Source organism: Vombatus ursinus, unplaced genomic scaffold (genome assembly GCF_900497805.2).
Source record: "Vombatus ursinus unplaced genomic scaffold, bare-nosed wombat genome assembly UNPS02015255.1, whole genome shotgun sequence".
In the NCBI taxonomy this organism is placed as follows: Eukaryota; Metazoa; Chordata; class Mammalia; order Diprotodontia; family Vombatidae; genus Vombatus; species Vombatus ursinus.
In genome coordinates, this window is record NW_020955033.1 from 9287329 (window position 1) to 9314883 (window position 27555).

Genomic DNA, 27555 nt, shown 5'->3' on the forward strand with positions numbered 1-27555 from the left:
ATCCTTTTGCTTTGATAGTACCTGCCGTAGGTGAGTTTGCATGGTGAGATTTCTTGGGTAAGTTGAAGATCTGTTCACCAGGATCTGGTGGGGGAATTGCATCCTGGCCTTGCCGAGCTTCCACGGGGTCATACTCCTTCCCATCATAGTTCGCATCATAGAACTTCTTAAACCACTGGATGAAATCCAAGTTGTCCTGAAAGCGTCCTTTCACTAGCTTCTCCACTGGAATGACCTGCCAAATAAAATCAAATCATGTTTGTTGACTTCTTGTCTCCCCCATTAGACTGTAGGCTCTCTGAGGGCAGGGACTGTCTTTTGCTTCTTTTTTTTTTTTGTATTCCTAGCATTCAGCACAGTGCCTGGCAAATAGTAAGCACTTAATAAATGCTTGTTGCCTTGCCTTGTTTGTAATTTGTGACTACTGTTTTTCTCTCCCTCGGGTTCTTGTCTTTGAACAAATCTATTCTAGCATCAGTGGTTTTTAACTACTCTCTAGAAGAAGAACCAAACTAAAATGTCATTTCTGGAATAGCGAATACTGCCAAGCAAACCCAGAGTCTGTTTTATAATTCCCTGAACAACTGTGCAGGGATAAAGTGATTTCAAGAACATGGCCAGCAAAGAATCATACTCAAGAGAAGAATCAATATGTGAGACTCAGTCAGGGCTTTCCTCCTGTTCATTATCTGAACTGACAGTCAACATTCCTCCTAGAGGTCTCGTATGAGGTCTCTGAACTGCTCAGAAATTACCTGGTTCTAATCAGCACACACATGCTTAGTGGGCAGGCAGCAAAGGACTCCCCATACCTCTGAAGACGATTTGGAACTTCCCTGTGACCAAGATAATGCTTCACATCAAATATTACACAAAAATTACATATTGGATTGATGGGGAGGGAGAGGCACGACAGAGTCATAATTTGTGTGTGAGAACCGGACTACATGTGTGGTGCTCGTCTTCTGTCAAGTGAGCAACATTGTTTGAAAATGTGAACTGAGGCAGTGTAAACTGACCCTACTGTGAGAATCTGCAATGTCAGCAGCTGCTGTGTTTATAAACGATATACCTGCAGAATCTCATCTTGGATCCATAAAGGTAGAGCAAGCCTTTTAACACATCAGTGACAAAACCTAGGCCATGCTGCCAAATCCAGTGCTCTCTCCACTATAGCACGCTGCTTCGCAGTTATCCTGTTAAACTAAACTATGTGCCATGATTTTTTTAAGAATGTTCTTCACAAAGATTCAATGAAAACCAAATTAAGTCAAATAAGACAGACCGATAATTGGAGGGGACTTCACCCTCTTCATGAAACCTCTTTCTATTCACAGGTAACAAAAACAAAAATAAAAAAAAAAACATTCTTACTTTTTCTGAAGTTACCATACTTAAAATACAAGAATTATTAATATCTGTTTTAATTAACTTGGCAGTAGGCATTAATAAATCTTTGTAGATGATGATGATTTTGTACTTAAAGTTTAATACAATAACCTGAAGAAAACAATTTTTGAATTTCACATAAGGAGCCATTGGAAGTCAGAAAATTGGGTTCGTATGACAAGATCTGTAGAGTGCTTTTAGGAAGATAAATTTGGTATCAGTACGTAGGATGGCACAAAGGCAGATAATAATGGAGTAATCTAACTATCATTATGAGAGGCAGTTGGTTCCATACCTCTACCTATGAAAATATATGACATTCTTTCTTTTCTGCAAATACATTAACCAAGTTCAGAAAAGTGCATCATAGGATGAAGAAAAATTAAGCAACCAGGGCTGCTAATTATTAAAAAGTTATTAACTATCTGAATGCAGTAAAAACAGATTGGATACTTTAAGTCATTTTAAGGAATGGCAATGAAGAAATAGTAGGCTGAGGAATAACTATGAGTAGAACAAGAAAGGTAGAGAAGTGGAGAGAGAAAGAGAAATCCCAATACTCCACTAATAAGAAAATAGTTCTGGAAGAGGTCAAATGTTGAAGGCAATGGGTCTCAAATTTTTTTGGTGTCAGGACTCCTCTGCACCCTTAAAAATTACTGAGGACCTCAAACAGTTTTTATTTATGTGTTACATCTATTGGTATTTGCCATATCAGAAACGAAAGCATCTTAGTATTATCATGAAAATTGCTTTGACCTTACAGACCCCTTGATAGGGTTACAGGAACCCCAGTGGTCCTTGATCTATGACTTGAGAACTGCTGGTTTAAAACATGAAGGAGAAATTACTATCATTGGAAAGTAAGTTCCTAAGAAATAGTGTCAAAACTTCTTTGTTAGCGTTTTCATGAGTCTTTTGTTAGAGGCCATGTTATCTTCATTTTGAAAATATATAAAATACACATACCTCTAATCTTATCCCAATTTTAGCTCCCTAGCTCCTTTCTTGATTCTCAGAGCTTCCTTATGCCATTCCTGGGCCTAGACAAGTTTAGCATTGTGCAGAGGAAGCTATCCTAGGTTTGAAATTAAACTCTCAGCAGGTTTCCTCATCTGTAAAATGAAGGAGTCAGGACCAAGTACCCACTAAGATCTTTTCCAGTTTTTAATCTATGACCTCATAAAGTAGGCTACTTCTTTCCTCTTATTCACTATTCTTTTTTCTTTAAGAAAAACTTTTCTAATTTAGGAAGATATGATAAGAATGATATTCTTCTCTATAACAAAAGCAACATAACTAATAACGACTCTTAAGTGCTTCTATCTATATAATAGTAAAAATAGGAAAACTTCTTAAACACAAACACTATTTAAAAAATAAAGCCAGATGGCTACTATTGACTTTTAAAAAAACTGATGTGCAACCGCTGTGGGGGCTGAGCTAATTTTTAAATGTCATGTATGGACCTTAGTATTTATACTTTTGACTTTTCAGCTAAAGGCTGACTCCTGTATTTCCTCTATGAAATAATCTATAAGACCACATTAAGGTCAAATGACATAGTTTATTAAGTGCAATTCAGTCCCCTACCTTATCAACATTCATTCTTTTAAATGATGCTTGCAGAAGTTTAAAGTTGTGAATATATTCATGCTCCAACTTTGCTTGAAATTTTACTTTCTTCAAACTAATACAGCCTGGGAATAGCATGTCCATGAACTGGCAATAGGCCGCTCCTGAAATGAGAGGAAGAAAGTACTGGAATTAATCTTGATGCACAGAGAGGTGACAAAGTGACATGTATTATCAAGAAGAAAAGTCATCACATTTAAGAGCCACTTAGAATCCACAGCAAGGAACATCTCATTCCAATGTGTTAAATGCCACCATGGCACTTACATGGTTCTCTCCTCTCCACTGGGTCTGGATGCACCAAGGATTGCTGTAGATTGGTAAAAGAAATGATTATGATGGAAAGAGTGGGAGTCACTTTTCCATCTCCAACTGCTGTATTATCATTTTGTCAACATCTGGGAGAGGAGTACTCTAGAACAGATGATGAGAAGGCTTTTTTTTGCATGGCAATGAAATTAATGCCTCATTATCTTAACTTCCTGAACTAAAAGAGCTTACTGGTAGCTAGAATATCAATAGCTACAAGTTCAATTCCTTCATGCTGGCCCTGGTCGTATCCCTAATCCCAACCTCCAGCAAATGGCCATACTTATTTTCATTTTTTTAGTTAGTTTGTTCGAGCCCTGAATTGCTGAAAGACAGGCATATGTAGTAGGAAAAAACAAAACTAAAACTGGCTAAGATGCAGTAAGTATACTATTCCCCAGGGCTACTGGCCAAGTGATTTTTCACAGGTGTTAAACTCTCTGGGACTCAGTCTCCTCACCTGTAAAATGGGGATAATCATATCTGCGCGTTACCTACTTTAGTGAAATTATCAAGAAAACAAATGAGATAATGTAGGTAATAAGTTACTTTGAAACAGTAAATGCCTTATATGCTTGTAAGCTATTACAAAATGGGTTGTTTTGCTTGGTTTTGTTTGTTTTTCTGAAAAGGACTCAGGATATAAGGATTTTTTCTTGGAAAAACTGCCTAGTTTCAATGATTCAGTTTCTTTTTCTTCCCTTTCTGCTTTTAGTCTGTGCAGTAAATGTTTTTGAGACAGACAATGATCAAGAATGGATTTCTTTGTCTGTTTTGCCATACTGATGTCGTATGCTTCATTGATGGCCTCAGTACATAAAATCAGTGAAGAAGGGCTATGATGACAACAGTCCTTGGTCAGCTGAAAATAGGAAATGCTTGTGCAGGAAGCAAGACAAGTTCATGGAGTGAGAGAAGAGATAATAGTAACATCTGCTCACATCTGGAGACCACGTTAAGGTTTGCAAAGTGCTTTCTTGGCAACAAAACTAAAAGGTAAGGAGTAGATGTATTATCATCCCCATTTCACAAAGGAGAAAACTGAGGCTCAAAGCAGTTAAGTATCTTGCTCAGTCACATAACTAGTAAAAGTACCTGAGGCTGAATGATTATCTCCACCTTGCTCTGGTGTGTTCCTCCTCTAGCCAATGACTAGACCTTAGGGGATTAGGTAATGCAGGACAGGTGAGAGACAGGGAGTGTTTTTGAGAACATTCTACTAGGGGTGGCAAAGAAGGCATCATGAATTTTGGGGGACCACAGTGCCCTTCCCTGTCTTCTGTACTGTTACTCTCTTTTTGGTAGCCATTAACCTGGATGCTTAAAACTTATAATTTCATCTATTTTTGTGCTATGACTTTCCTAACAGCCTAGGACTCTGTAGGTCAAAAAGAGTAGACTTTTTGATAACTGGCAGTATAAAAATTACTTTTTGAAACCTGTGTGTGTGTATACACACATGTATGTCTACATATATGTAGGTATATGTAGATATGCATGTGTATGTCTATATATCCCTTTAAGGCATTTTTAAAAACCTGGGGTGCCTGACAGTGAGATGACAGCACCATGCCTTCACAAAGTATACCTCCTTTCTCCCTGCACCATACCTAGGCCCTAGCTCAGCTGTTGCCTTGTCCTGGGGATGACGGCAAATCTGGTAAAGGCAGGGGTTGTTTGGGCTGTTTTGATTCTAGGGAGGTCTCATGCGTCTGAGCAAGCCCCCAGGTCACTCCATATCCAAGGGGCACCTTTGGGATTTGGTTTAGGGCACACATGGTGAATGAAGCATGGCTGGGCCTTTCCTGAAATAGTGATCCAGGAGAGGCACTCACCAAGAAGAACAGTGGGGTGTCGGTGGAAGTTTCTCCAGGTCTAAGAGAAGGGAGTGAAAAATACACACACTGGGGCACAAGGTAGAAAATGATGTAGGGCAAAGAAGACTTCACTTCCCAGTGGCACCTGAACTTTGAAAGAAGATAAGGCATCAGAAAGGCAGATGAGGAGGGATGCATTCCAGGCATGGGAGATGGCTTGAGAGAATGCATGGGAATGTGAGATGGCATGCCAAGTTCAGGGAATTCAGGGGAAATTCTTCAATTTTTTTTTTTAAAATATAAACTCTGTTGTCACATTTAACTCATCCTGAATTGTGTTGATTTTTCTAACCTAAGTATAGGACCTTACATTTATCTTTATCAAAATTAGTTGTATTAGCTTAAGTCTATTATTTGGAACCTATTTCTGTAATTATTAGTTAGCCTAGATAATCTGCTAATTTGTTAAGGATGTAATCTAGAACCTCATCCAAGTCACTGACAAAAATTTTTGAAAAAAGGATAGAATTCGAAGCATAGTCAACAAATAGTTGGTAAACAACTATTTATTAAGTACCTACTATATGCCAGGGGGCAGCTAGGTGGAGCAGTGGATAGAGCACTGGGCTTGGAATCAGGAAGACTCATCTTCCTGAGCTCAAATCCAGCCTTAGACACTAGCTGCGTAATCCTGAACAAGTCACTTAACCCTGTTTGCCTCAATTTCCTTATCTATAAAATGAGCTGGAGAAGGAAGTGTGGCAAACCACTCCAGAATCTTTGCCAAGAAAACTCTAAATGGGGTCACAAAGAGTCGGACACAACTGAAAAACTACTAAACAACAACAATACTATATGGGAGAAATTGTTCTAAGTGCTGGGGACACAAAGAAAGGCCCTGCTGTCAAGGAGCTCACAGTCTAACGGACACCCTTGAGACTTCTTTTTAGAATGATCTAATCCATTAATCAGTATTCTATGGGTAGAATCATTCAGTCATTTATAAATCTACCTAACAATACTACATACATAAAGATACAATAAGATATGACTATCAAATAAGATAAGGCTATCAAATGACTTGCTCAAATCCGCAGATATCACATATATAGAGTTTTTCTCATTTACCAAGACTAATAATCCTATTAGAAAAGAAGCAAGGTTATTTGCCATGACTTAAGTTTTGGGAATCCATACTGGCATCGAGTGATCACTACTTCCTTTTTAAACATAGAGAAATCTCCATTTGATCATGTTTTACAATTCTGCTCAGGATCAGCACTAAACTTACCACTATAGTTTAGAGAATATACCTTTCCCCTCTTTTCAGAAAATCGGCACAGCATTTGCCATCTCTAAGATTCTCTACACCTCTTTTATTTTCTATGATTTCTCAAAAGATCAGTAACAAACTGTCCTCACCTGCAACTTCCCTGAGGACCTTAGGATGTTATTCAACTAGGTCAGTGACTTCCCTTTATTTGGACTAGTAGGTGCTCTCTTACTGTTTCTTCATCTACTCTGGATTTCATTTTCTTTTTGCCTATGTCTATGTTCTACCCCTTCCCAGCTGAAAAATCATTTGCCTTGATAGAAATATTCCTCTAAAGCTTGCTTTATCACTTTGTCTCCTGAAGGCTAAAACTATCCACCAAGCGTGTCAGGAATTTTTCAAATGCTCCGATTTTAGCTGTGTTCTCCAAAAGATGACCAGGTACTTGCCTCTGCAGAAAAGCATCATCAGCATCTTCTATCTGATCAGTCACTGAGTAGCACATTATCAGAAATGTATTTCTTACATTTTTTCTTCTTATCTGCCTTGATTATCACTTTGTTTTCACCTTCAGGCCTTGGAATCTCCACAGAGGTTTGCATGCTTTTGCTATATAGAACCATTCTGTTCCCCCTGCTACTTTCAGATGTTACTCTTTTTTTTTTTTTTTTGGCAATTGGGGTTAAGTGACTTGCCCAGGGTCACACAGCTAGTAAGTGTCAAGTGTCTGGTCTGAGGTCAGATTTGAACTCAGCGCCTCCTGCCTTCAGGGTCAGTGCTCTATCCATGTGCCATCAGATGTTACTTTTGAACAAGTTTTACCTTCCCATTGTGGTATTCTATGAGTCTCATCCCACCAATTTTCAGTGATTCCTGTAAGGTCAAAATTATGTTTTTGTTTTTTTTTTTGGTTAAAATTTCCAGTTAAACTTGTTTAAGAACCATATTATGTTATGTGTGTAGCACTCCCTTTGAGTATACCTCCCCACTTTACACTCACAAATGTGACTGCCCAGGTTCAAGATACACTCGTGGGTCCACACTCCTAAGCTATAGCTCATGAGCCCCCAGTGATAACATTTACCTACAGTAGTGAGCTAGAATACATGATTAGCTCAAAGTAAAGGCATTACTTGCATAGCATAAGAGCATTAGCTGAAAAACATCTGTCCCATAAACCAGGACACACCCTTCCACAAATTCATACAGAATCAGCAGAAAGAATGGGCACACACATAGAATATGCTCACAGAGAGACACCTATGGGGAACACACATGGCCAAGGCAATTCACGTCTCCTGAACCTGAGGGTGCCAATGCCTTTTCTCCTCTCATGGTGTTCCAACGTTGCTGCTCCCAGGGCAGAGCATAATTCCTTAGCATGTTCTGCTGGTCTCCCTGGGCCTGCTCCTTCCCAGCTCCTCTCTGCAGCTCAGCCCAGCTTCACAGCTGGCCTGTCTTGGCATGCTGTCTGTGGGGCATGGCATCTCCTGGTGGGCAAGTAGCACCATTGGGTGGAGAGAGGAAAAGGAGATCTCTTCTCCTAACACACTGTTGAAGAGGCATAAGGAAAAAGGAAAAAAAAATAATTCCATCTCAAGACCTGTGGTTTTATTTCATAGCTGGCTCTCTTCTCAATTACCAGAGATGATTTTGTTGCCTAAACAACTTCTCAGAACTTGCTTTTTAAAGGCCAAGGCTGTGGCTTCTCCTTCAGTCAGCCAGTGACTAGTGGTCTCATAACTCGACCAAATAAGAAACAGTAAAGAAATGTAAATTTTTTTAGCTTCTTTTACATTGGCATCAAATTTTATAATTTTATAATACTTGTAATATTATAATCTTATAATTTTACAGGAATCCTTTAAAATCTAGGAACAGGCCACTCAGGGTGAAAGTCAAACTTGACTCACACAACAACTCAAAATCCGAAAGGGAGAAAAACCTAAAATTAACACTTTGCTGTCTCTGTTACCTGCTGCTTATAGCCTCTAATTGCATCAAGAGGGTTGAGGAGACTTAACAGGAGTCTCCTGATCAACAAACAGCAGCCCTTCCACACATACATGTGCATTGCCTATTGACATTCAAGACAGGAAAGGTTTGCCTCAGGTCCCTGCGGTACCTCAAGTTTGATAATGGGATGGAAACGAGATATTTGTAGAACATCTGAGAGGTTTTGTTAGCCATAGCATGAGTAAGATATTCAGAGCAGAGAAGGGATATTTAATGAGGAATGGGCTCTGATTCAGCTGAATTTGATTCAGCATCCCTTTGTCAGGGTTGGTCATACTGCTGGGTCCACACTCAGAAGCTGGAGGGTAGGAAGCTGGAGAATACCGGTACCTTGGCTTTTGTACTTATGGTACAATAAATTATGTCAAAGGTCCTGATCCAATTAGGTCTCAAGAGTGGTTTCAATGCATTTTAAGGAAAAACTAGCCTCGTCTTAGGATGTTGGTCTTACCACAATATCTAAAGTTAATTATAGTTTCTGTCCCCGTTTCTAGTTATTTTATTTTATAGAGTACTGGTTCACCTGTTATTCTTTCTATTATTATTATAATTATTATTATTAGCCATATCTGAAATCATTCATAGTAACTGGTTTTAAAGTTTTATATGGCCATCTTTCTCACACTCCAGGGCTAATTATCAATTTAAAGACTTCAGGATCATATCAGCAAGTCTATGGCCAAATACTCCTTTCCAGGCTTCATTCTTAGACAAGATCCCATTACCCTAGCATCTTAATCTATTTATTTCTCATTTTTGCTTTTAAAGTCCAAACTCCAAATTGGAAGAAGAGATGAAAAGACCATTATGCCTTTAGATCCTCCAATATCCTGCCCAAGATTTTGCAGTTACTAAGAGATAACTTTTCATGTTTCTACCAGTAGTCTCCATGATTCTCACATGAATCACCAGAAATCTGTAGCTGTTAGGAAATTGTCAAAGTCTTTGAACACATTTTTTTCTACTTTGGATCCCTGCTCCAAGAACAGGACACTCCTCCAATCAGACAAGGAATACTCTGAAGGGTGTCACCAATGGCTGTCACTTGTCTCTTCTTCTGGGGACCAGCATCAGGTTCTTATACCTGATGGCACCTACTTATTACTCTTCTCATTGGTCTGTGCAGCATGGGATCCTACTTCTTCCTAAGAAGGTAAAAATTCATGCGTTGTGAGAAAAGCTTCATGATAATTATATAAATCCAGGGGTTCAGCACTTCCTATCCTTTCTTTCTTCTTCTGTTACATTTCTCTATTGGTCATGTACTTTATCACAGTTTTAATTCCTTTCTACTCACTCAGAATTTTCTTTCCCTCTCTTCTTTGATTGGTTTTTTTCATCTTCTCTATTCAATTCAACCAGTATATATTAAATACATGCTAGGTGCCAGGCAGAGTGCTAGACAGAGGTGTTTCAAAGACACCCCCCAAAAAAATGCTGCTCTCAAAAAATGCTGCTGGTCTCTTGAATGACCCAGAGCACAAAGAAATGTTCTTTAAACCCTTTTACCTTCTCTTCTAGCTAGGAGACTAGCTTGCACTTAATACATATATAACTGATTAGTGCCTCTGGTATAAATTCAAATATATTCCAAACTGGAAGATCATTGGAACGTTCTTCCATGTTCTAGATACCTCCTCACTTGGATATAGTGAGGGTTCCAAGACCTCTATGGTTTCTCCTAAAATTCTGGTTGCTAATTGCCACTCATGGCTAAATGCCATGCTAACTGGCACCCTCTTGTACTGCTAAGTTCTCAATCATACAGGCTACGGGATGCCTCTTATAAACAAGCCGATCATCTTCTTTCTTGGGCCATATTCTGTTTGTTAGCCCCTTTCTATTTCTTAGGTATGAGTAATTAGTATAGATATGCTGATTCCTCAGCTGGGCTACCCAGGTGCATTAAGCAATCATTAAATAAATTCAGAATTTTTGGAAACTCTTAGAATCAGACATTACAAATACTTAGTTAATTATGAAATGGATAAAGATCACTGGCTCTGAAGTCATAAGACCCAAATTTGAATTCTACCTCTTACCTTATTATGTAAGCATAGCAAATTGTTCACCTCTCTGGGCTTTTTTTTTTTTTTTTTTTCATTTGTATAACCAAAGGATTAAACTACATGAGTTCTAGTCCTCCCTAAAATATGTGAGTTCTATGGTTCTAGTATGGCTAAGAAGTTCCTTTCTTGAAGGATATTTTATAGTAAAAAGCAGAGAGTGAGTTACATAATTTTCTAGTCTTCTCAGATTAGCCCCAACTTTTTTCATTTCAGACATTATCTTCTGTCCCTCTAATATAGGAGGAGACTCCAATGTGCTCCCTTATCTGCAGGGACATTCCCTAAGGATAAACACACACGTAGCAAGCCAGACGTCATTAATACATTCCAATGAAACTATTCAATGAAGTTGATCTTCCCAGCACCTCTGCAGGTGCACATGCAGCAATGTGTCACATTTCTTCAGATCTTTATCTTTGCAGTTTCCCCCTAATGCTCCTTGATTTTGCTTTTCAGCACTGCTCGGGGACCCAAATGTTCACTGTTCATACTGGATAGTCACGCATCACTAAAAGGGAAAGCCTTCCCAACAAAGACTGCAATTAGCAACACTCTTCATCTTCCAACAAGCCTCACTGCAGAGCCTCTCGGATCCACAATGCATGGCTTGATTTTCTGTTTCAGTAGGACACCCCTTTGGGAAATGAGGTCTCACTGATAATGAAAGGCAGTGGGGGGAGGGGGAAGCATAAAACAGAAATATTCTAATGCACCTTAGGAAAATTGCAACTACCACAAGTACAAGGTTATTAAGTGAATATTTTTAAAGGAAAATATTGCTTTCCAAACACTTCCAGTTGTTAAAATTAAAAAAGAAACCCACAATAGTGTATTGTTCTCCATCAGTAAAAATACCATTATATATAATTAATTGGCAGATTTTAAAGAACAGATATCTTCTGTTTCTTGCTCAAATAAATATTTTCTAACTTGTTATCACTATGCTGCTTAATTTGGTTAAAATGAACTGGCTCCCCTTCCCTGGGTCTCACATACAAAAATGAAGATTAAGAATTCAGGAATGATTCTAGATCACTAATTAGAATTCCCATGGTGATCTCCTAATCTTACTGCCTGCTCTCTTCTCCGTATTTGTAGTTATGCCAGTGGCAATGTTTAGTCTTACTTTTTAAAAGGCACTAATATTATACGGCTTTAAAATTAATTTCATGTATAAGAAAAGAGCTGTAATCTGCAGAAAGATTTCTCACTTAGTTTTCACAAAAACCTTCACCCCTAAACAAAGTTGATTTAAAACATCTTTCTTTATATAAATTAAAACTCACATTAGTTATTGTTTGGTTAAACTGATTTTTCCAAAACAATCACTATATTTGTTAAAAGTCCTGTAAAATTACATGACCATACTTAAATGAGGTTAACTGCTCTCTATTTTTGACCCTTGTAGGGCAGAATTTATATGAAACCTTTAAAAAATTTCATAAGACAACAACAAATTGTAGATAAGAGTGCCTTGTTTCTTTGCTGTTCACAATCAGCCAGCCAGAAACAAAGAGGACCTTGAGGAAAGCCTGCATTTTAGCCATGGTATCTAGGGGAGTCAGACAGAAAGACCAGGCTGGTTTATCACTGAGACAAGTGGTACTGAGGAGAGAGATTGTGCAGACAGAGTATGAGCTGAGGTCAAGTGAGGCCATGAGCGTAGCTTTGTCCTCTGAACCCAGCATTTGGATCCTGGGTTGGTTTCTGCCTCTCTCTGTCTGCTTCGCTTTCTCTCTCTTGTATCTTTTTGTCTTTCTTTTTCTTGGTTAATTTCCCTTTGGGAATGGCATTGAGAGGACTGGCAGCATGTGTACCCCTTGGTTATTCTGGGTGTGTGTGTGTGTGTGTGTGTGTGTGTGTGTGCATGCACACACAAGCGCGCGTGCCAGGGCAGCTGCACCTGGGGGAGGGGCTAGGATGACAAGATTGGCTAGGATCAGAAGCATGGCTCTTCTCTGAGAGTATACAGTAATATACATTCCACTTCCAGCCCTAAGAGACTGAAGTCCAAAGGTCCCATGTTCCTAGGTTGTCCATGAGTTGGCACCTTGACACCTATGATGAGTTGGCTTAATCAAAACCCTATAGAAAATATTGGTACTCCTTAGGCTCATGGGAGATTTATGAATAATCATTTCATCCCTTTTCTTCTAGGAGGAAATTCCAATGGGCAAACATCCAGAAACCAAACAGCTCAGCTTTGATGTAAAAAGGATAATAATAACAACACTTTTCTATAATGCTTTAAGTATTCACAATATACTTTAAGTGTTTACAATTTACTTTCTTCATTCTGTGAGGTAAGGCAGTAGAAGTATTATTATCCTCATTTTACAGATGAGGAAAATGAGGCACAGACAAGTTATATAACTTGCCCATGGTCACATAATAAATGTCTGAGTAAGGATAACTCATATTTTGCTTTTTTCACCTGATCGGGCTATGTTCCCAAGAATACTTGCACAGATGACAATAATTAATTTGATAAATGAACACTTATGAAAGTGTTTGACTATGTACTATTCATATGGGAAGAAGAAAGTTGAACCCTTCTATATAGCTGAACTCTGCACAGTTCTTTTGTTCAACTTAATAGTAATTACCTCTGAACCTCCTCTCATTCCTCTGCGCCTTAAACATCCACTCTAAAGGACGCCTCGCTAAACTTTTAAAACGAATAGTCAAATGGAAAAGGTAGCTATGGAAGGTGTGTGCCTGATGTCTCCCAAATTTTCTTGTGAGGTTCAATAAATTTCTTTCCCTTTGCTAAATTCAGTACAGAAAAAGCCTGGGCATATACTCAACTTCATTTCCAAATCCTTCAGAATAAAATTGTACATTTCTAACAAGGTACTCTTTGTAAATAAATTCTGCCTCAACAAAGATAATTGAATATAAGTAAAGTTTGTTATAAAAAGTAAGATTTGGCCTGTATGTGGGGTCCAAAATAGAACATTTAGAAAAGAAATTTCCAGTATGGTCTGGAATGAAGAGCTGAGACAAGGAGGAGAATGATATATGCTACAAAACGTTACTGATTTTCTGGGAAGCCTGATACTGGAACTGGCAATGAGATGTCCCAGAGGACAGAGCCACAGGAGAGAGCTAAAGTTAGAGATTAAACATTCCACAGAGACAAGAAAAAGGGAGGTTGAAAAAGCTTTCATCCAAAATGAAAAACATAGCAAAGATGTATAAACAAAACCAGAATTTTACTCCTTGCTCTGCTACTAATTAGTTGTGAATCCATGGACAAGTAAGTAATTTCCCCTCCTTGGGCCACAGTTTCCTACCTGTAAAATGAGATGTTTAGATCCAATCATATTTAAGATCCCCTTTGATTCTGGAATCCTAGGATTCTGTGAACATATTTTTATTAGATGTTTCTTTTAAAGGTCTTTTCAAATATTGCACACTGACTAAACACTAGTCTTCAAGTATTTTTGTATACTCCAAACTTCACAACGCCGCCATCATTACAAACAATTAGAAAGATATAGCTGTATGTACAACTCCATAAAAAAAAAACCCAACATCATGAGTATTGACATTTGTTTGAAGAGGAACTGAATGTGTGCAAAAAATCGATTATGTATGCAGAATTTAAAATGACATAAAACTGAAACATCATGTTCTCCCAGATTGCATATCTGAAATCCAGGATAGTGTATTGTTCCAAATACAATTTTAATATCACAAGGACCCTAAATTAGATTGTGGGGGGGTATATAACACTCATTACCAAGATTTGATATCAAATTATTTTAGAGGTAATAAAGATGAACGAATTTTACTTTGACATGAGAAAAAAAAGAGAATCAGGAAAAGAAAAAAAAAACCAGGAAGCTCTGATTTAATAGGCAGATTTAAAATATAATTATGTGCAATTTTAAAGTTGGCACACATTTTCCATTAATAACTTGGCACCTTCTATAGTTACTTAACTTTTATACAAATATAACCTTCAATTAACTTTTACACAAATATAATCTATAAGAAACAAAAAAGTGAGGGCGTGTACTTCTGAAAGTGAGTATTTAGAGAAACCTATTATAAGTAAATCAGCAAAAAGTAGTGATCTTACATTAATCATATATTTATGGGCCAGTTACTCAAGACTGAATGCTTTGGTTATTAAAAAACTTGTGGACACTCACATTTTGGGGTAAGGACACACCCAGAGCTGTGAAGGGACGAATCAGAGGAGCACCTTGCTCTCAGCAGCCAAGATTATGTAATAGTTTCAGTATGGAGAAAAAAAATCTGCAGCGCAATGATTATTTTAAGAGCTGCCAAACCATTATTCTCCATTTCCAGGTGTGTAATTCTAACATGCCCAAACACATGACAATGATTTCTGACACTCCTTTTTTCGAGTGATGGCAGGTCTGATAAAATGCAAATTTAAAGACCCCATTAGGAAAAACTAGGTGAGGTAGGATGAATTCCTTTGAGAAACAAAAGGGTTTTGGAGGATGCTGGGTTTGATTACTGGTCATGGTGCAGAAATTGCTTAAACTATACAAACCTCGGCTCTTAGCAGACAAAACAGTCCAGCGCTGCTTAGAGACCTGACTGTCCAAAGGACCCTCATTTTGGCTAACTTTACGATGTACTCATAGAGGATCAAAAAAGGGAAATGGCTTGCCAGAGTTCTCATGTATAAAAACTCAACTCTGGTAGCAATGTGATCAATGCTGACCATAAAGGATCTATGTGGGTTAAACACTTGATGAGAAAAAGGATGCTTTTCTTCAAAATGTTCTTCTTGCCTTCTTCCTGCCTATACAAATCCTGCCCAATATTTCAAAGGCAACTGGAGACTTTCCCTACCCAAAGGAGGCTTTCCCAACTACTCTTGTCCTCATTGATGAGCTTCAATAGAAACAGAGATGCCAAATGACATTTATATGGCACTTTACGATTTACATTTTATACATGCCATTTGTCCCTCTGCTGCTCTCCTGCTCGCCTTCATGGCTGCAATCCAGGCTCCAGTTGTTGTCTTGGGACCCTGCTTGCTGCTGGTTGGTGAGAGCTCTCCCTAACTAGCCTGACCTAGAACCACCATGCTTTGTGTCCTCTCCTGTCTACATGCCACGCCAGGCCACCTCCTTGTTTCCATCTCCAGCTCTTGGTGCAATAATTAAATCAATCCTACCATTCCTGGAAAGGGCTCAACATGTCATTGATTTCCCAGACCAAATCACCTCTTCCTGGCTACCATTCCCTTTTATGTGCTGTTTTTCTTTATTAGAATATAAATTTCTTGAAGGTAAGGACAGTCTTTCTTTTTGTATTTGTATGCCAAGTACTGGGCACAGTGCCTGGTACATAGTAAGTACTTAATAAAGGCTTGTTCATTCATTCACACAGTAATTCTGTGAGATAGATATTATTATCTCCATTTTACAGAGAAGTAAAAGGCTTAGAGAAGCTGAAGTGATTTGCTCATGATCACGTAGTTACTACATTGCAGAGTGCTGGCACCAGAGGCCCTCAGTTAGGTCTTCTGACTTCAAATCCAAATTCTAAACATTTTCTGAGTCATTCATTTTGTCTTTTTTTTTTGGTTAGGCAATGGGGCTAAATGACTTGCCCAGGGTCACACAGCTAGTAAGTGTTATGTGTCTGAGGCCAGATTTGAACTCAGGTTCTCCTGAAACCAGGGCCAGTGTTCTATCCACTGTGCCACCTAGCTGCCCCTAAGTCACTCATTTTGATGAAATGTTAACGTCTTATATTTTTGCATAACTATTTTATCTACAAAATGATGCATTTATTAATAAATCCCCTGGGAACAAAGCTCATTTCAATCTAATGGCCTTTTACTCTCTAGCTTCCTCTCCCAAATACTCTATTGGAACAGTTGGGGGGTTGGGACTGGGGGATGTAAGAAAGTGCCACACTCAAGCTGAGGATTGGATACAGAAAGGGCGGGGTTGATGATGACAGCTAAGTTTCTTTGCAGGTGCTGGCTGCCAATCCCTACTCTACGCTTGTTTTATGATAAGCTATCTAGCTATCTAGCTAAAGCTTTAAGGCTGAAGGTCCCTCCAAGGACAAGATAGCCAAAATGGAGAATAGTACTTTCTGTGGGAGCTTTGATTTTCTCCTGAGTCCATCTAGATCCTGAGACCATTGCTTGTGCTATGATCCCAATATGAGATTTCCCCCAGAGTTTCTTTTTCTTCATCTAGTAAACTGAATATCGAGTGGGTAGCTCTTTGTCCACTTAAGGGGAAGTAACAAATGAAGCAAACCCAAATGATACATTTCCTAGAGTAAAGGTCCATTAGATTAAAATGAGCTTTGTTCCCAGGAGATTTTATTAATAAGCTTATCACTGAAATATGGCAAGATCAAGAAAAGGGGTGGGGCTCTGTTGTGTGGTGGGGACTCACAGCTCCATTATAATTGGTTACACCCACAAATCCCTTGATAATGATTTTGTACCACTCTATAGAAGAACAGAAGGTCTGCTGACTCAGAACTATCATTTCTACCTCAGTAGGGCAGATGCAAACTGCCAAGGTGAGCATGGAACTCCTCACTGAATAGCTCTCGATGTCCCCTGGCAATTAAATGAACAAAAATCATACCACACATGAAGGAGGTTGCAAACGTATCTGGTCCCGTGAATATCTTCTCAAGGGCAACCTTACATATTAAGTTATGGGCCTATCGTGGGCAGGCTTGGCACCTGACCTGGCTAAGGGAGGATCACATTCCTGGGGCTCTTACTTGTCCAGTCAGATGAGAGTAAAGAAGGCACTGCCCAGGGTGGGACCATTTCCCACTGAGCCAGAGACTATCCTGAGAATTGGGACAACATGGTATATCATTAGCACATATTATCTTTATTAAGTGACTTCTATGTGCTTCTTATTTGCCCAATGAAACTGCAAACTCCAGGGGCACGGGAAGCATGTCTTAAAACTTATTCTGTTCCTCCTCAATGCCCAGCAGAGTCCTCCGTACATACTAACTACTCAATAAAAGTTTTCCTCATAAATATTAAAAGAGAATAAATACAGTTTTTATACTATAGCTATAGTTATTGTATTTGGCAACAACAAAAAATGGAACTAGGAGTCAGAAAGTTTGGTCACAGTTCTACTGCTTTTGAGCTGAGTAATACTGTACAAATCACCTCATTTCCCTGAAACTCAGTTTTCTTATCTGGAAAAAAAGGATTACCCTATCCTCTATCCTACCTGCACTGCCTACCTCAGATGGCGTGGAAAGCGTCAAAGTTAAATAATGTATGTTAAAGCACTTTGGAAACCTACACAGTGCTATATATTGCTATGCAAACAATGAGTGGGCTAATAGATCAGAGTGGGATATATATACATATACATATATACACACATACATACACACATATACACACACTATAAAACCACCTACAGATTTGGAGGGGAATTCACTACTGATAAAGAAAAAGTTTTTTTTTAATCTCTGTTTGTAAAGAAGGCCAAAAATGCACTTTTAAGGTCCTTCAGATATCTGTGGAAAACAAGATGAATTCAAAATGCAAAAGTTACATTCATGTTCTAGTCTTTTCCCCAACAGTTCAGTTGCTTTTAAATAATGATAAAATTTGGAAAAGAAAGCTATAAATTTGTCTATGTTTTCTGCTCTAGATGTTGAGAGTTGATTAAAAGAATTCCTGAATAAAGCTTTTCCTGAACCCAAGTTTCCTAGTAGAGGGATGGGGAGTTTCTAGGCATTTTTCTGCTTGTTGAAATGATATTCTTTTCTTCCTTCAAAGCTTATCTCAGATGTCACCTCCTGCACAATATCCCTAAATGAAAGTGATTTCGGTCTCTTCCAGTTTTGTTATAGGAATAGGCTTTCTTATAGGCTAAGGGTAGGCACTAGCCTTTTCTAGGCTAAGTTCCCAGAATTTAGCCTTCTAGCCAGAGAAAGGGGAACTTCTGGTCAGCACATAAATAACCCCGAGTTTGAGAATTCAGAGATCTGGCCTTCCTGCAAAACAAGGACACTTCTTGAATAGCTCACCTCTATGGTGACAGATTTCACCTGAGGCCTTCAGTGCTGTGGAAAGCAGCCACCAGGGACTGAAAGTCATAATATGGAGGAACAATTTGCCTTTATTTAGTTCTACTATTACATTTGGACTTATTTGATACTGTGGTTCTGAAGCTTTGTGTGGCAGCTCCAAATGTGATTTCCTGCTAGGGCAGGCCAAGCCCTAAAGAGTAAGACAGAAACTCACTTAAAGGTCAGGGGTTGATGGCACAGAATCAAAATACAGGGTGGCACTGAGTCTTGAGGACCTAAAGTGTGGGAAAGTAGCATTCACTGGAAAGGGAGGAGAATTGAATTGAATATTTATTTGCCATTGTGAGTCTTTTATGGGTTTTCTGAATTTGTTTATGGGTTCCTGTGAGTCCTTTGCATTTTTTGCACTGTTAATTAGGGAAATAAATGTTATCGTCTACCTGGTGGTAAATATAATATTACTCCGAGTGCTCACATGGAAGCAGAAGAGTATCTTACCTACATTGTCGAGACCTACACATGAGCTATCCACATAAGCATTAGTCTTGAGATTTTCTCAGAGTGAACAAACACCCTGGTGGAGGACGTAGCAAACCAAAGAGATTAGTAATATTTTGAGTTTGTCCCCCAATATTCAGCTCAGTCCATGTAAGAGTTATGGGATACAGACATAACACTTGCCTGTTTCTGTGGTCACATTATTATAGAAATGAAAGAAGAAAAGCATAAAAATGTCCATATGAGAAAAAAGTCAATGCTTAGGAAACAACAAATTCATGTGAGATAATTTAAGTTTGCAAAGAATGAAACATTTTTTTTTCTACAGGTTGAAACATGAATTTTTTTTTCTTCTAAAAAATGTGGTAAAGAATTAAACATGTTATAGCCACAAAAGTTTTGCTAGTTGAAACTGAAGCTTAAACTAAACTATGTCCCTGGCTCTCAATTGAGCACCGTCAATGCTATAGACCATAGTTTCTTTAAACACTGGTGCATATATCTTCCAGGGGTTGTAGAGAATGAGTTGTGTGCCTCTAAATGTCTTTTCCTTAGTGAAGTAAGCTCAATTAGCTCAGGCCCTATTAGTTTTTTCACCCTTTCTTTTCCTAGGCGCTTGGTACCTACTAATCACCCCTTCCTAACATTGCCTGTCCCTTATTATCATCATTATTCCTATTTCTTCCTGGGCTAAAGAGAAGTATTCACATCATTCTCTTTTCTACATGTGAAAAACTGGTCTTTTTTTTGGTAGAAGAATGATGAGAAGCTTGAAAAATGGTGGCATATCATGTATGGGAGCTTGAGTCTTCACAGGATTTGTGAAGGAAAAAGTTTGGGCATACTAACACAGCTAATTAGGACCCAAAAGACTTACTTCATCAATGACCTAATCAGAATCTGGAATAAAAATAAGCCATGAAAGGCTGAGACATTAGTAAATGGTGTTCTCTTGTGCAGATTCCTGCCATTATCAAACGTTTGAGATCCTGCTGGGAATTCTCAAATGCAATTATAAATCCAAGTTGCTAATGATGCAAGTCACCTATACTTTATGCTCTCAGTAAGAAGACATCATTCTGGCATCAGTTTGATTAAAATTTCTTTGATCCTCTTATTTTTAAAATATAATTCAACAAACATTGATTGAGCATCTTCTGAGTACAAGGTGCTATGCCAGGTACTGAGGCTACTGAGATTAAAAAAAAAAAAAACAACTGAGTTGCTGGCCTTGAGTAATTTGTAATGTACTGAGGATATAAGACAGATGAGCAGACAAAACAGTATGAGAGATGGGTAGAATGTGATGAGGGCAAAGGAAAGCTCCAGAGAGCTAGACTCCTATAAGAAAATGTGAGAAGGCAGACATCACTTGTAGTTACGGAGATAGAGAGGAGGTATCATTTGAGCTAAGCCTTGAAGGAAGAAAAGGATTTCATTTCAACAAGCAGAAATACAAAGGGTCTCTTTTGGAGATGGGTGATGGTCTGTGCGAATGCAATGAGTAATGATAAGGTAGAACCAAGACAGGGAAAAACTAATAGCATACTTTGATTGGAATGTAGAGTGTGTGAAGGAGAACAGTGTGAAATAATGACAGTCACTACTATATTAGATATCATTTATATAGCATCTTAAGGTTTACAAAAGGCTTTGTATATATTACCTCATTTGTTCTACAGCATCCCTCAGAGGCTGGTTCCACTATTATCTCCATCTTACACATAAAGAAACTGAGGGTAAAAGAGGTTAAGTGATTTGCCTAAGACCACACAGCTATTAAGTGTCTGATGCAGGATTTGTACTCAGATCTTCCTGACTCCAAGTCCATGCCACCTTGCTGCCTCATGAAAAAGTAGTTTGTAGACATATGATAAAGGATTGTAAATTCCAGGCTGAGGATTTTGTGAGAGGCCACTGGAGGTTTCTGAACAAGGAAATGATCATTTGACTGGTGCATTAGAAAGATTGCTCTCAGTTGTGTGAACAAGACTAGAGGGAAGCAGGCCAAGAAGGAGCCTATCACAGAGAACTGGGGGTGGTTATAGTATGTGTGGGGAAGAGAAGAAAAACATGGATAATATCATGCAAGTAGAACCCTCAGGGTTTAATGACAGATTAACTGCGAGGGGAAAAGGAGTGACTGCGAATTTATCCATCCCAGCTCACCAAGCTAGTCATACGTCACACCAGTCTACCCTTCACATCATATCCAGCCTACTGCCAAGGACCCCCATTCACCTCCTTCTCTCTCCCTCCCCCTTTTACTCTTACAATGGATGCAGAAACTAAATCAACAATACCATTCATGCTTTTGGAAAAGGTACTTAAGCTGACTGCCTTATGGATCAACAACCATCCCTAAGACTCTCCAGACCAAAAATTTCTTCCCCGGCCACCAATCTCCCTATTTGTGTTTTCTTCCCCCATTAGAATATAAACTCCCTGAGGAGTTATATTTATATCATTGTTTATATTTGGATCCCTGGAAGACAGCATAGTGTCTAACACAGAGACAATGGAGTGGTTTACCATTTTCTTTTTCCAGATCATTTTATAGATGAGGAAACTGAGGTAAACAGGGTTAAGTGACCTCCCCAGGGTCACACAGCTAGTAAGTGTCTGAGGCCAGATTTGAACTCGGGAAGATAAGTGAGTCTTCCTGACTGTAGATCCAGTGCTCTATCCACTATGCCACCTATATCAAGTACTTAATAAGTGTTTTTTCATTCATTCATTCATTCATTCATTCAATTCATTTAACTGTTTGGTTTCCTACTGTGCCTGTTTAATTATTATTATTCTTCATAGTTTTCTTCCCCATATTACCTTAGATTATCAGAATTTCTGTGATTTCACTACATACACTCAACTGCCCCATAAAAGTAAAATACAATTCAAATATACTATTGTCTAATAAAACCATCCAAAAAAAAAGGGCTTTACGTTTTTGTTAGAGAAGACTATATAAAAGTTAACAACATTGAGAAGACAGCAAAAGTTGCTGTGTCCGACAGGGTTGGGGTGGGGGGTAGTGGGAAGGTCGAGGGTCGGGATCAATAATTTTACTGTGGTAAAGAACTTCCCAAAGGGACCCCCTTCTACAAATGCAACTCTGCAACTATTCTGTAATTTAGAGTTTTAGAGAGTTGCTTATGGGTACTGAGAGGTTAAGTGAGTTTTCTGGGGACACACAGCCAGTGTATTTCAGAGGTTATTCTACCTTTTTTTTTTTACCCTACTCTATACTAGTGGTTCTCAAATTTTTGCAGTGGTAGAACCCTTCAGTTTAAAGAAAACTTTGGCAGAAATCTTGGAGTAAAGTCCTCTAAAGTTATTGTTTTAATAGCTATCACCAAACAACATAAGGCTCCTTTGAAAATACAACAACCAACATGGGATGCTTCATGGTTCCTTAGAGTATGGTCTGAGAAATACTGTTCTGTGTACTATCTATACCATGTTGCTTTTTAATATAGATATCAAATCATATCCTTATTAAAACCATGTTATCTTTTCTTCCAAACCCTCTTCTTTTCCTAGCTTCCCTATTTTTTTTTTTTTTGAAAAGCCTACAGCTCTATTTCCAAAGATGGTGCGGGTGAACCAAAGTTCACAACCTCAGAATCATGGCGGACTTTTCGTTCTCCTTCATCCCCTATAGCTGCTAACTTCTGTTGATTCTCCTCTACATCTTCTCTCTTCTTTGTCCCCTGAATTCCACTTATACGGCAATAAGCCCAGAATGGGTCCTCATCACCTCCTGCCTGGACTATGGTAGTGCTTAGTTTACTCATCCCCAGTTTCTCCCCTCTCCAAACCAACCTCCACACAGATGCCAGTGAGGTTGCTAAGGCCAGGCTGGACCACTTCATTTCCCTGATCAGAAAAGCTCCAGTGACTCCCTCTTGCCTCTAGGCTAAAATACAACCCCCTTGGTATGTAAGGCCCCTCCCAATCTGGCTCTAGCCCCCTCTCCTTCACACACTCTGCCTGCTAGTCATATAAGCCTTGTTTGCTGATCCATACACATAACATGCCTTTTCTCTCCCTTCCCTCCTTCTACACAGGCCATCCCTATGCCTGGGATATACTTCCAAGGTACTCTCATGTCTGGCTTCTAGAATCTCTAGGTATCCACAAGGTTTCACTCAAGTGCAATCCCCTTCAGGAAGCTTTTCCCCCTACCATAGATATAAGTGCCCCTCACATTATTCAGTGTGTGCGTGTGCTTGTGAGCACACACACACACACCATATATAAATATATATATATATATGTATACATATATATATATACATACATACATACATACACACACACATTTACTAGCTGTGTGATCCTGGGCAAGTCACTTAACATCTGTTTGCCTCAGTTTCCTCACCTGTAAAATGTGGATAAAAACAGCATCTACCTGCTAGGGTTGTTGTAAAGATCAAATGAAATAATAATTGTAAAGCACTTAGCACAGTGTCTAGCTAGCATATAGTACAGTAAGTGCTATGTAAATGTTAGCTATTATTGTTACTATTATTATTATTTAATCTATGTACCAGCTGTTTCCCTACACTAGAATATAAGCTCCTTGAGGGTAGGGACTATTTTTTTCTCTTGTGCAGTACCTACAACAGTAGGTACTTACAAAATGCTTATGAATGAATGAATCCTTACTGTTAAGTAAAATCAAATTTAATTGAGGGAAAATCTTGTTTCCTAAGCTAATGAGATTCCTTGATTTTTGCCTCTTGTTGCATATTTCCAGAGGGCGGTGCAATGAATAGAGAGCTGGGCCTATCAGCACTGGAATCAGGAACATTTGAGTTCAAATTTATCTTCCTCAGATGCTATGTTACTTAACCACTATTTGCCTTAATTTCCTCATCTGTAAAATGAGGATAATAATACTACCCACTTCACAGAAGTGTTGTGAGGACCAAATAGGAAAATATTTGTAAACCACTTAGCACAACACCTGGCACATAGTAGGTGCTTAATAGATGTATATTCTCTTCTTTTCCTCCTGGTCATAAGGTCCCTTAGAACGATGCTGATTCTAAGATCTTTGGCACATGGCTTCCTATAAGGAAGGCTTTCACAGATTTGTATTACAGATGACCCCAAAGTGCCAACATGTATTGTAAGCTGAAAGTGGATGTTCTGGGTAGCACACCCTTAGCATGACTTCAAAGATTCCAAAAAGCCCTCCTCAGCCACTTATTTCAAAGGCCCCTATGAAAATGGAAAATATTTTCTCTAGGGGATAAGTAACCAGACACAGTCGTTAGCAGTTTCACACAATTAGTTCATCTGATTACTCATCCAGTCTCCTAGCAAGCCCTTGAGAAAATGGGACACAACACAAGTTAATTTTCACATCTGAGGAAAGACCTGATACATGCAATGCTTCTTGGAAAGATGGGGCAGGTGGGACTCTATAGTCTATAGAGGACTCTAAGGGAGTATGTGGGCACTTGATACATGGAGCAGAGGGGATGCTGAAGAGGTAGTAGTCAGCACCAAAAATCAGGGTAAGGGGTGGGGCAAAGGGAAATCAAAGGTGGTCTTTAAAATGACTCTGGCAGACTCTGTCATGCCACGCTTGCTGTCCAAACTGCTCAGTCTCATTCCAATCTAAGAGCCTACAATCACTAAGTATGATCCCTGATCCATGATTTGAATACAGAAAATACAACACATGTATGCAGGATGAGGCTGATAGTGCTTACTGGCTGGTAGAACAAGTTCTAATATCTTGTGCATGTGCAAAAAAAGACACAAAATTCACAAAATCAACTTAATAACTGAAAATGAAACCTGGTTTTTGTGAAAGGTATAAACATTACAGAGAGTAGTAGAGAGATGTTTTACCTCAGGTTTCAGAATTTAAGAACCTATTCTGGAACTCAACATACTGTTTCCAAATATCATCAGCAACAAATAACTTGTGTCCAATATTGTAGACAGTATATGTGGGTAGAATGAGTATATATGGGTAGATTATACACAGCAAATTTAACAAATTAGGCTCAAGGTTCTCTCTTCTACCTAATATACTTCTGGGCTACCTGCCTCCACTGCCAGTTGCTTTGGCTTCTGTCCAGAGAATGCAAACTAATTTTACCATTATCTCAAGCCAAATACAAATGGGAAGGTAAATCAAAAAGCCAAGAAAAAAAAATTTACACATATATATCACATTCTCCAGATAAATGATAGCTGATTATATGAACCACTTTTCCATCCAGGTATACAAGTGTAACTCAAAGTTAATTGTAGCATTAACAATAATAATGAAACTAAGTCTAAAGAAACTCTAGACCAGAGCTTGTACAGTACTAGAGTTTCATTACTTGGTTTCAGTGCAAGAGATGATGAGTAGTAGGACTAAATTTAGATTGTTTGGATGGATCTCAGCTCTAACCTGTCCTCCTGACATCATTGTAAGCAGCAGAGTCAAAGCACTGAGGACATGGGATCAACTTATTTAACAAGGACATAGCCAAAAATGGTAATGACAAACAGCAGGCTATACCCATGAAAGCCTCCATCAGCACAAGGCCAAAAGCAGCAAGGAGCACAGGTAACTTCATACTCTCAGTGAGAGCAGCAAGTTACTATAAATTCTCTCTTCTCCTCTTCCTCTACCAGTGGCTTTCTCCTTTTCATCACAACCTCACATTTAAGGGCCACCTGGTCCTCTATCCACAGCATAAATATCCAAGTTTAAAATCATTGCCAGGAACAGAAAATATCAGACATGAATCAAATCAAACAATGAACCAAAAATCATGCCACATATGAATATGGAAAAGCACTGAGAGGAAGTTAGTATTTATTATATTATTATTATTATTATTATTAATGTTTTAAGAACTGAGAATGGTCCCCATAGTTAGGATCTTGAGAAATATTACATTCAGGATTTGAACCCAGGTCACCTGTTTTTTCTACCATTCCACCATGCCAAGATGCCTCTCAATGATACAACTGAAACTATGAGTTAGTTATGGAATAAGAACACTGTAAACAAAGGTAAAAAAACCAGTAGGTGCTATGGAAGCTCTAAGTATCACAAGAACAAATTGGTCAGGAGAGGGAAGAATCTTACTAGTAGAAGGAGCAGTCATATCAACAAAATCACGGGTCTAGCAAAAAATGAAAATAGCTAAACAATATTATATTTACAATGAAAAACAGTAGAGAATAATAATGTTGAAATAGTAAGAAATAAGAAAAAAAATTTAAATTGTTTTAAATTTATCTTGAATATTGCTTTAAAGAATGAGCTATCCTCTAGAGCTCTAAATCCATGATCATCTGTGGACCTAAACTGGAAACTTCTTCTGGGATTACAATAATGGTTTCTGCAAACTTTCAAGGGCTTCAGAGGTTGATGAAATTGATCCCTTATTATGATCAAATTCATTTAAAAACATAAAACTTTCTATTTCCTTTGTAACATCAGTCTTTTTAAGAGCAGGGATGCTAAGAGTTACAGTTGTAATTGACTTTTAGAGATACTTCTTCCTGTGGAGTTGAGGAGAGTGAATTTAACTCGGTGAAGATCTATGGGAAATTTGTGGAGAAGATAGAGAAAGAAGGTAATGAGAAGAAACTTCTATTGGTAATGTGATTTTATGAGAGCATTTTACAAGGAGTTGAATTTGAAGAGAGACTGTATATAGTGTGAGCTCTTAAGAGAAACTGAAGAAACTGGTTTTTTTTTAATCACATCTAGAGAAAAACAGAACAGAAAGAGTGAAAAAGATTCTTACAGAGATTTTATTAGCTATCTTGAGTGAATTAAATGGTATGGGGCTGTTTTCACAAGTAGAGAAGTTATCTGCTGTTACAAGTGAGAATGATTGTGTGATCAGTCTCACAGGTAAAATACTGTAAATATCTACATCTGCTTAAGTATTGAATTCACTATTAATAAATCCAGTAATTTCAATATTCGTCAGATCCTAGGGAGATTAAGGAACTTAATAACAACATAGAGAAGAAAAATGCAAATAAACTAACATTAGGAAATGAAGTATCTCCTTTTTAGGGATAGGAATAGGGACTGGACCTTTGATTCTACTGGTATAAGGGAACTCCCAGATGATAAAACTCCCTTTACCAATGTATGTTAACACCTTCTCTGCAATATACTTAATAGTCTAGAGAGTTGCCTAAAGCTATGACAGGCTAAGTAACTTGACTAGAGTCCCACAGCAAGTATGTGCAGAAGTGGACCTTGGATGCATGTCTTCCTGGTTTTGAGACCGGTTCTCCATCAACCACAGTGAGATGCTTCTCATTATTGCCTTCTTCCATTTGTTTTTTTAAATACTGAGCTGGGGTGGAGAATCAAGTTGATCAATTAGTGAGAAAGGCTGAAATTTTATTAATCAATAGAAAATACACAAACTTAGCCCTGGATTATTTTAGAATTTAAGATGATATGATTAAATATGGGGATGAGTCAAGGAGAAGGTTAAGGGGTTATCTATAAGTGAGGTTGGCAGAC

At 38.4% G+C, this 27555-nt stretch overlaps 1 protein-coding gene across 3 annotated transcripts in view; it reads right to left on the bottom strand.

Annotated features, from left to right (window-relative positions):
• The window catches only part of LOC114031713 (microtubule-associated protein RP/EB family member 2), a 193017-nt gene that overhangs the window by 38267 nt on the left and 127195 nt on the right, over positions 1-27555 (bottom strand). For all 3 annotated transcript variants that reach the window (XM_027846871.1, XM_027846870.1, XM_027846869.1), the window contains 2 exons: positions 2983-3128; positions 22-235 (listed from right to left, as the gene is read on the bottom strand). In XM_027846871.1, the coding sequence (XP_027702672.1) occupies positions 22-235; positions 2983-3128 (360 nt within the window). The remainder of the gene's footprint in view (positions 1-21; positions 236-2982; positions 3129-27555) is intronic.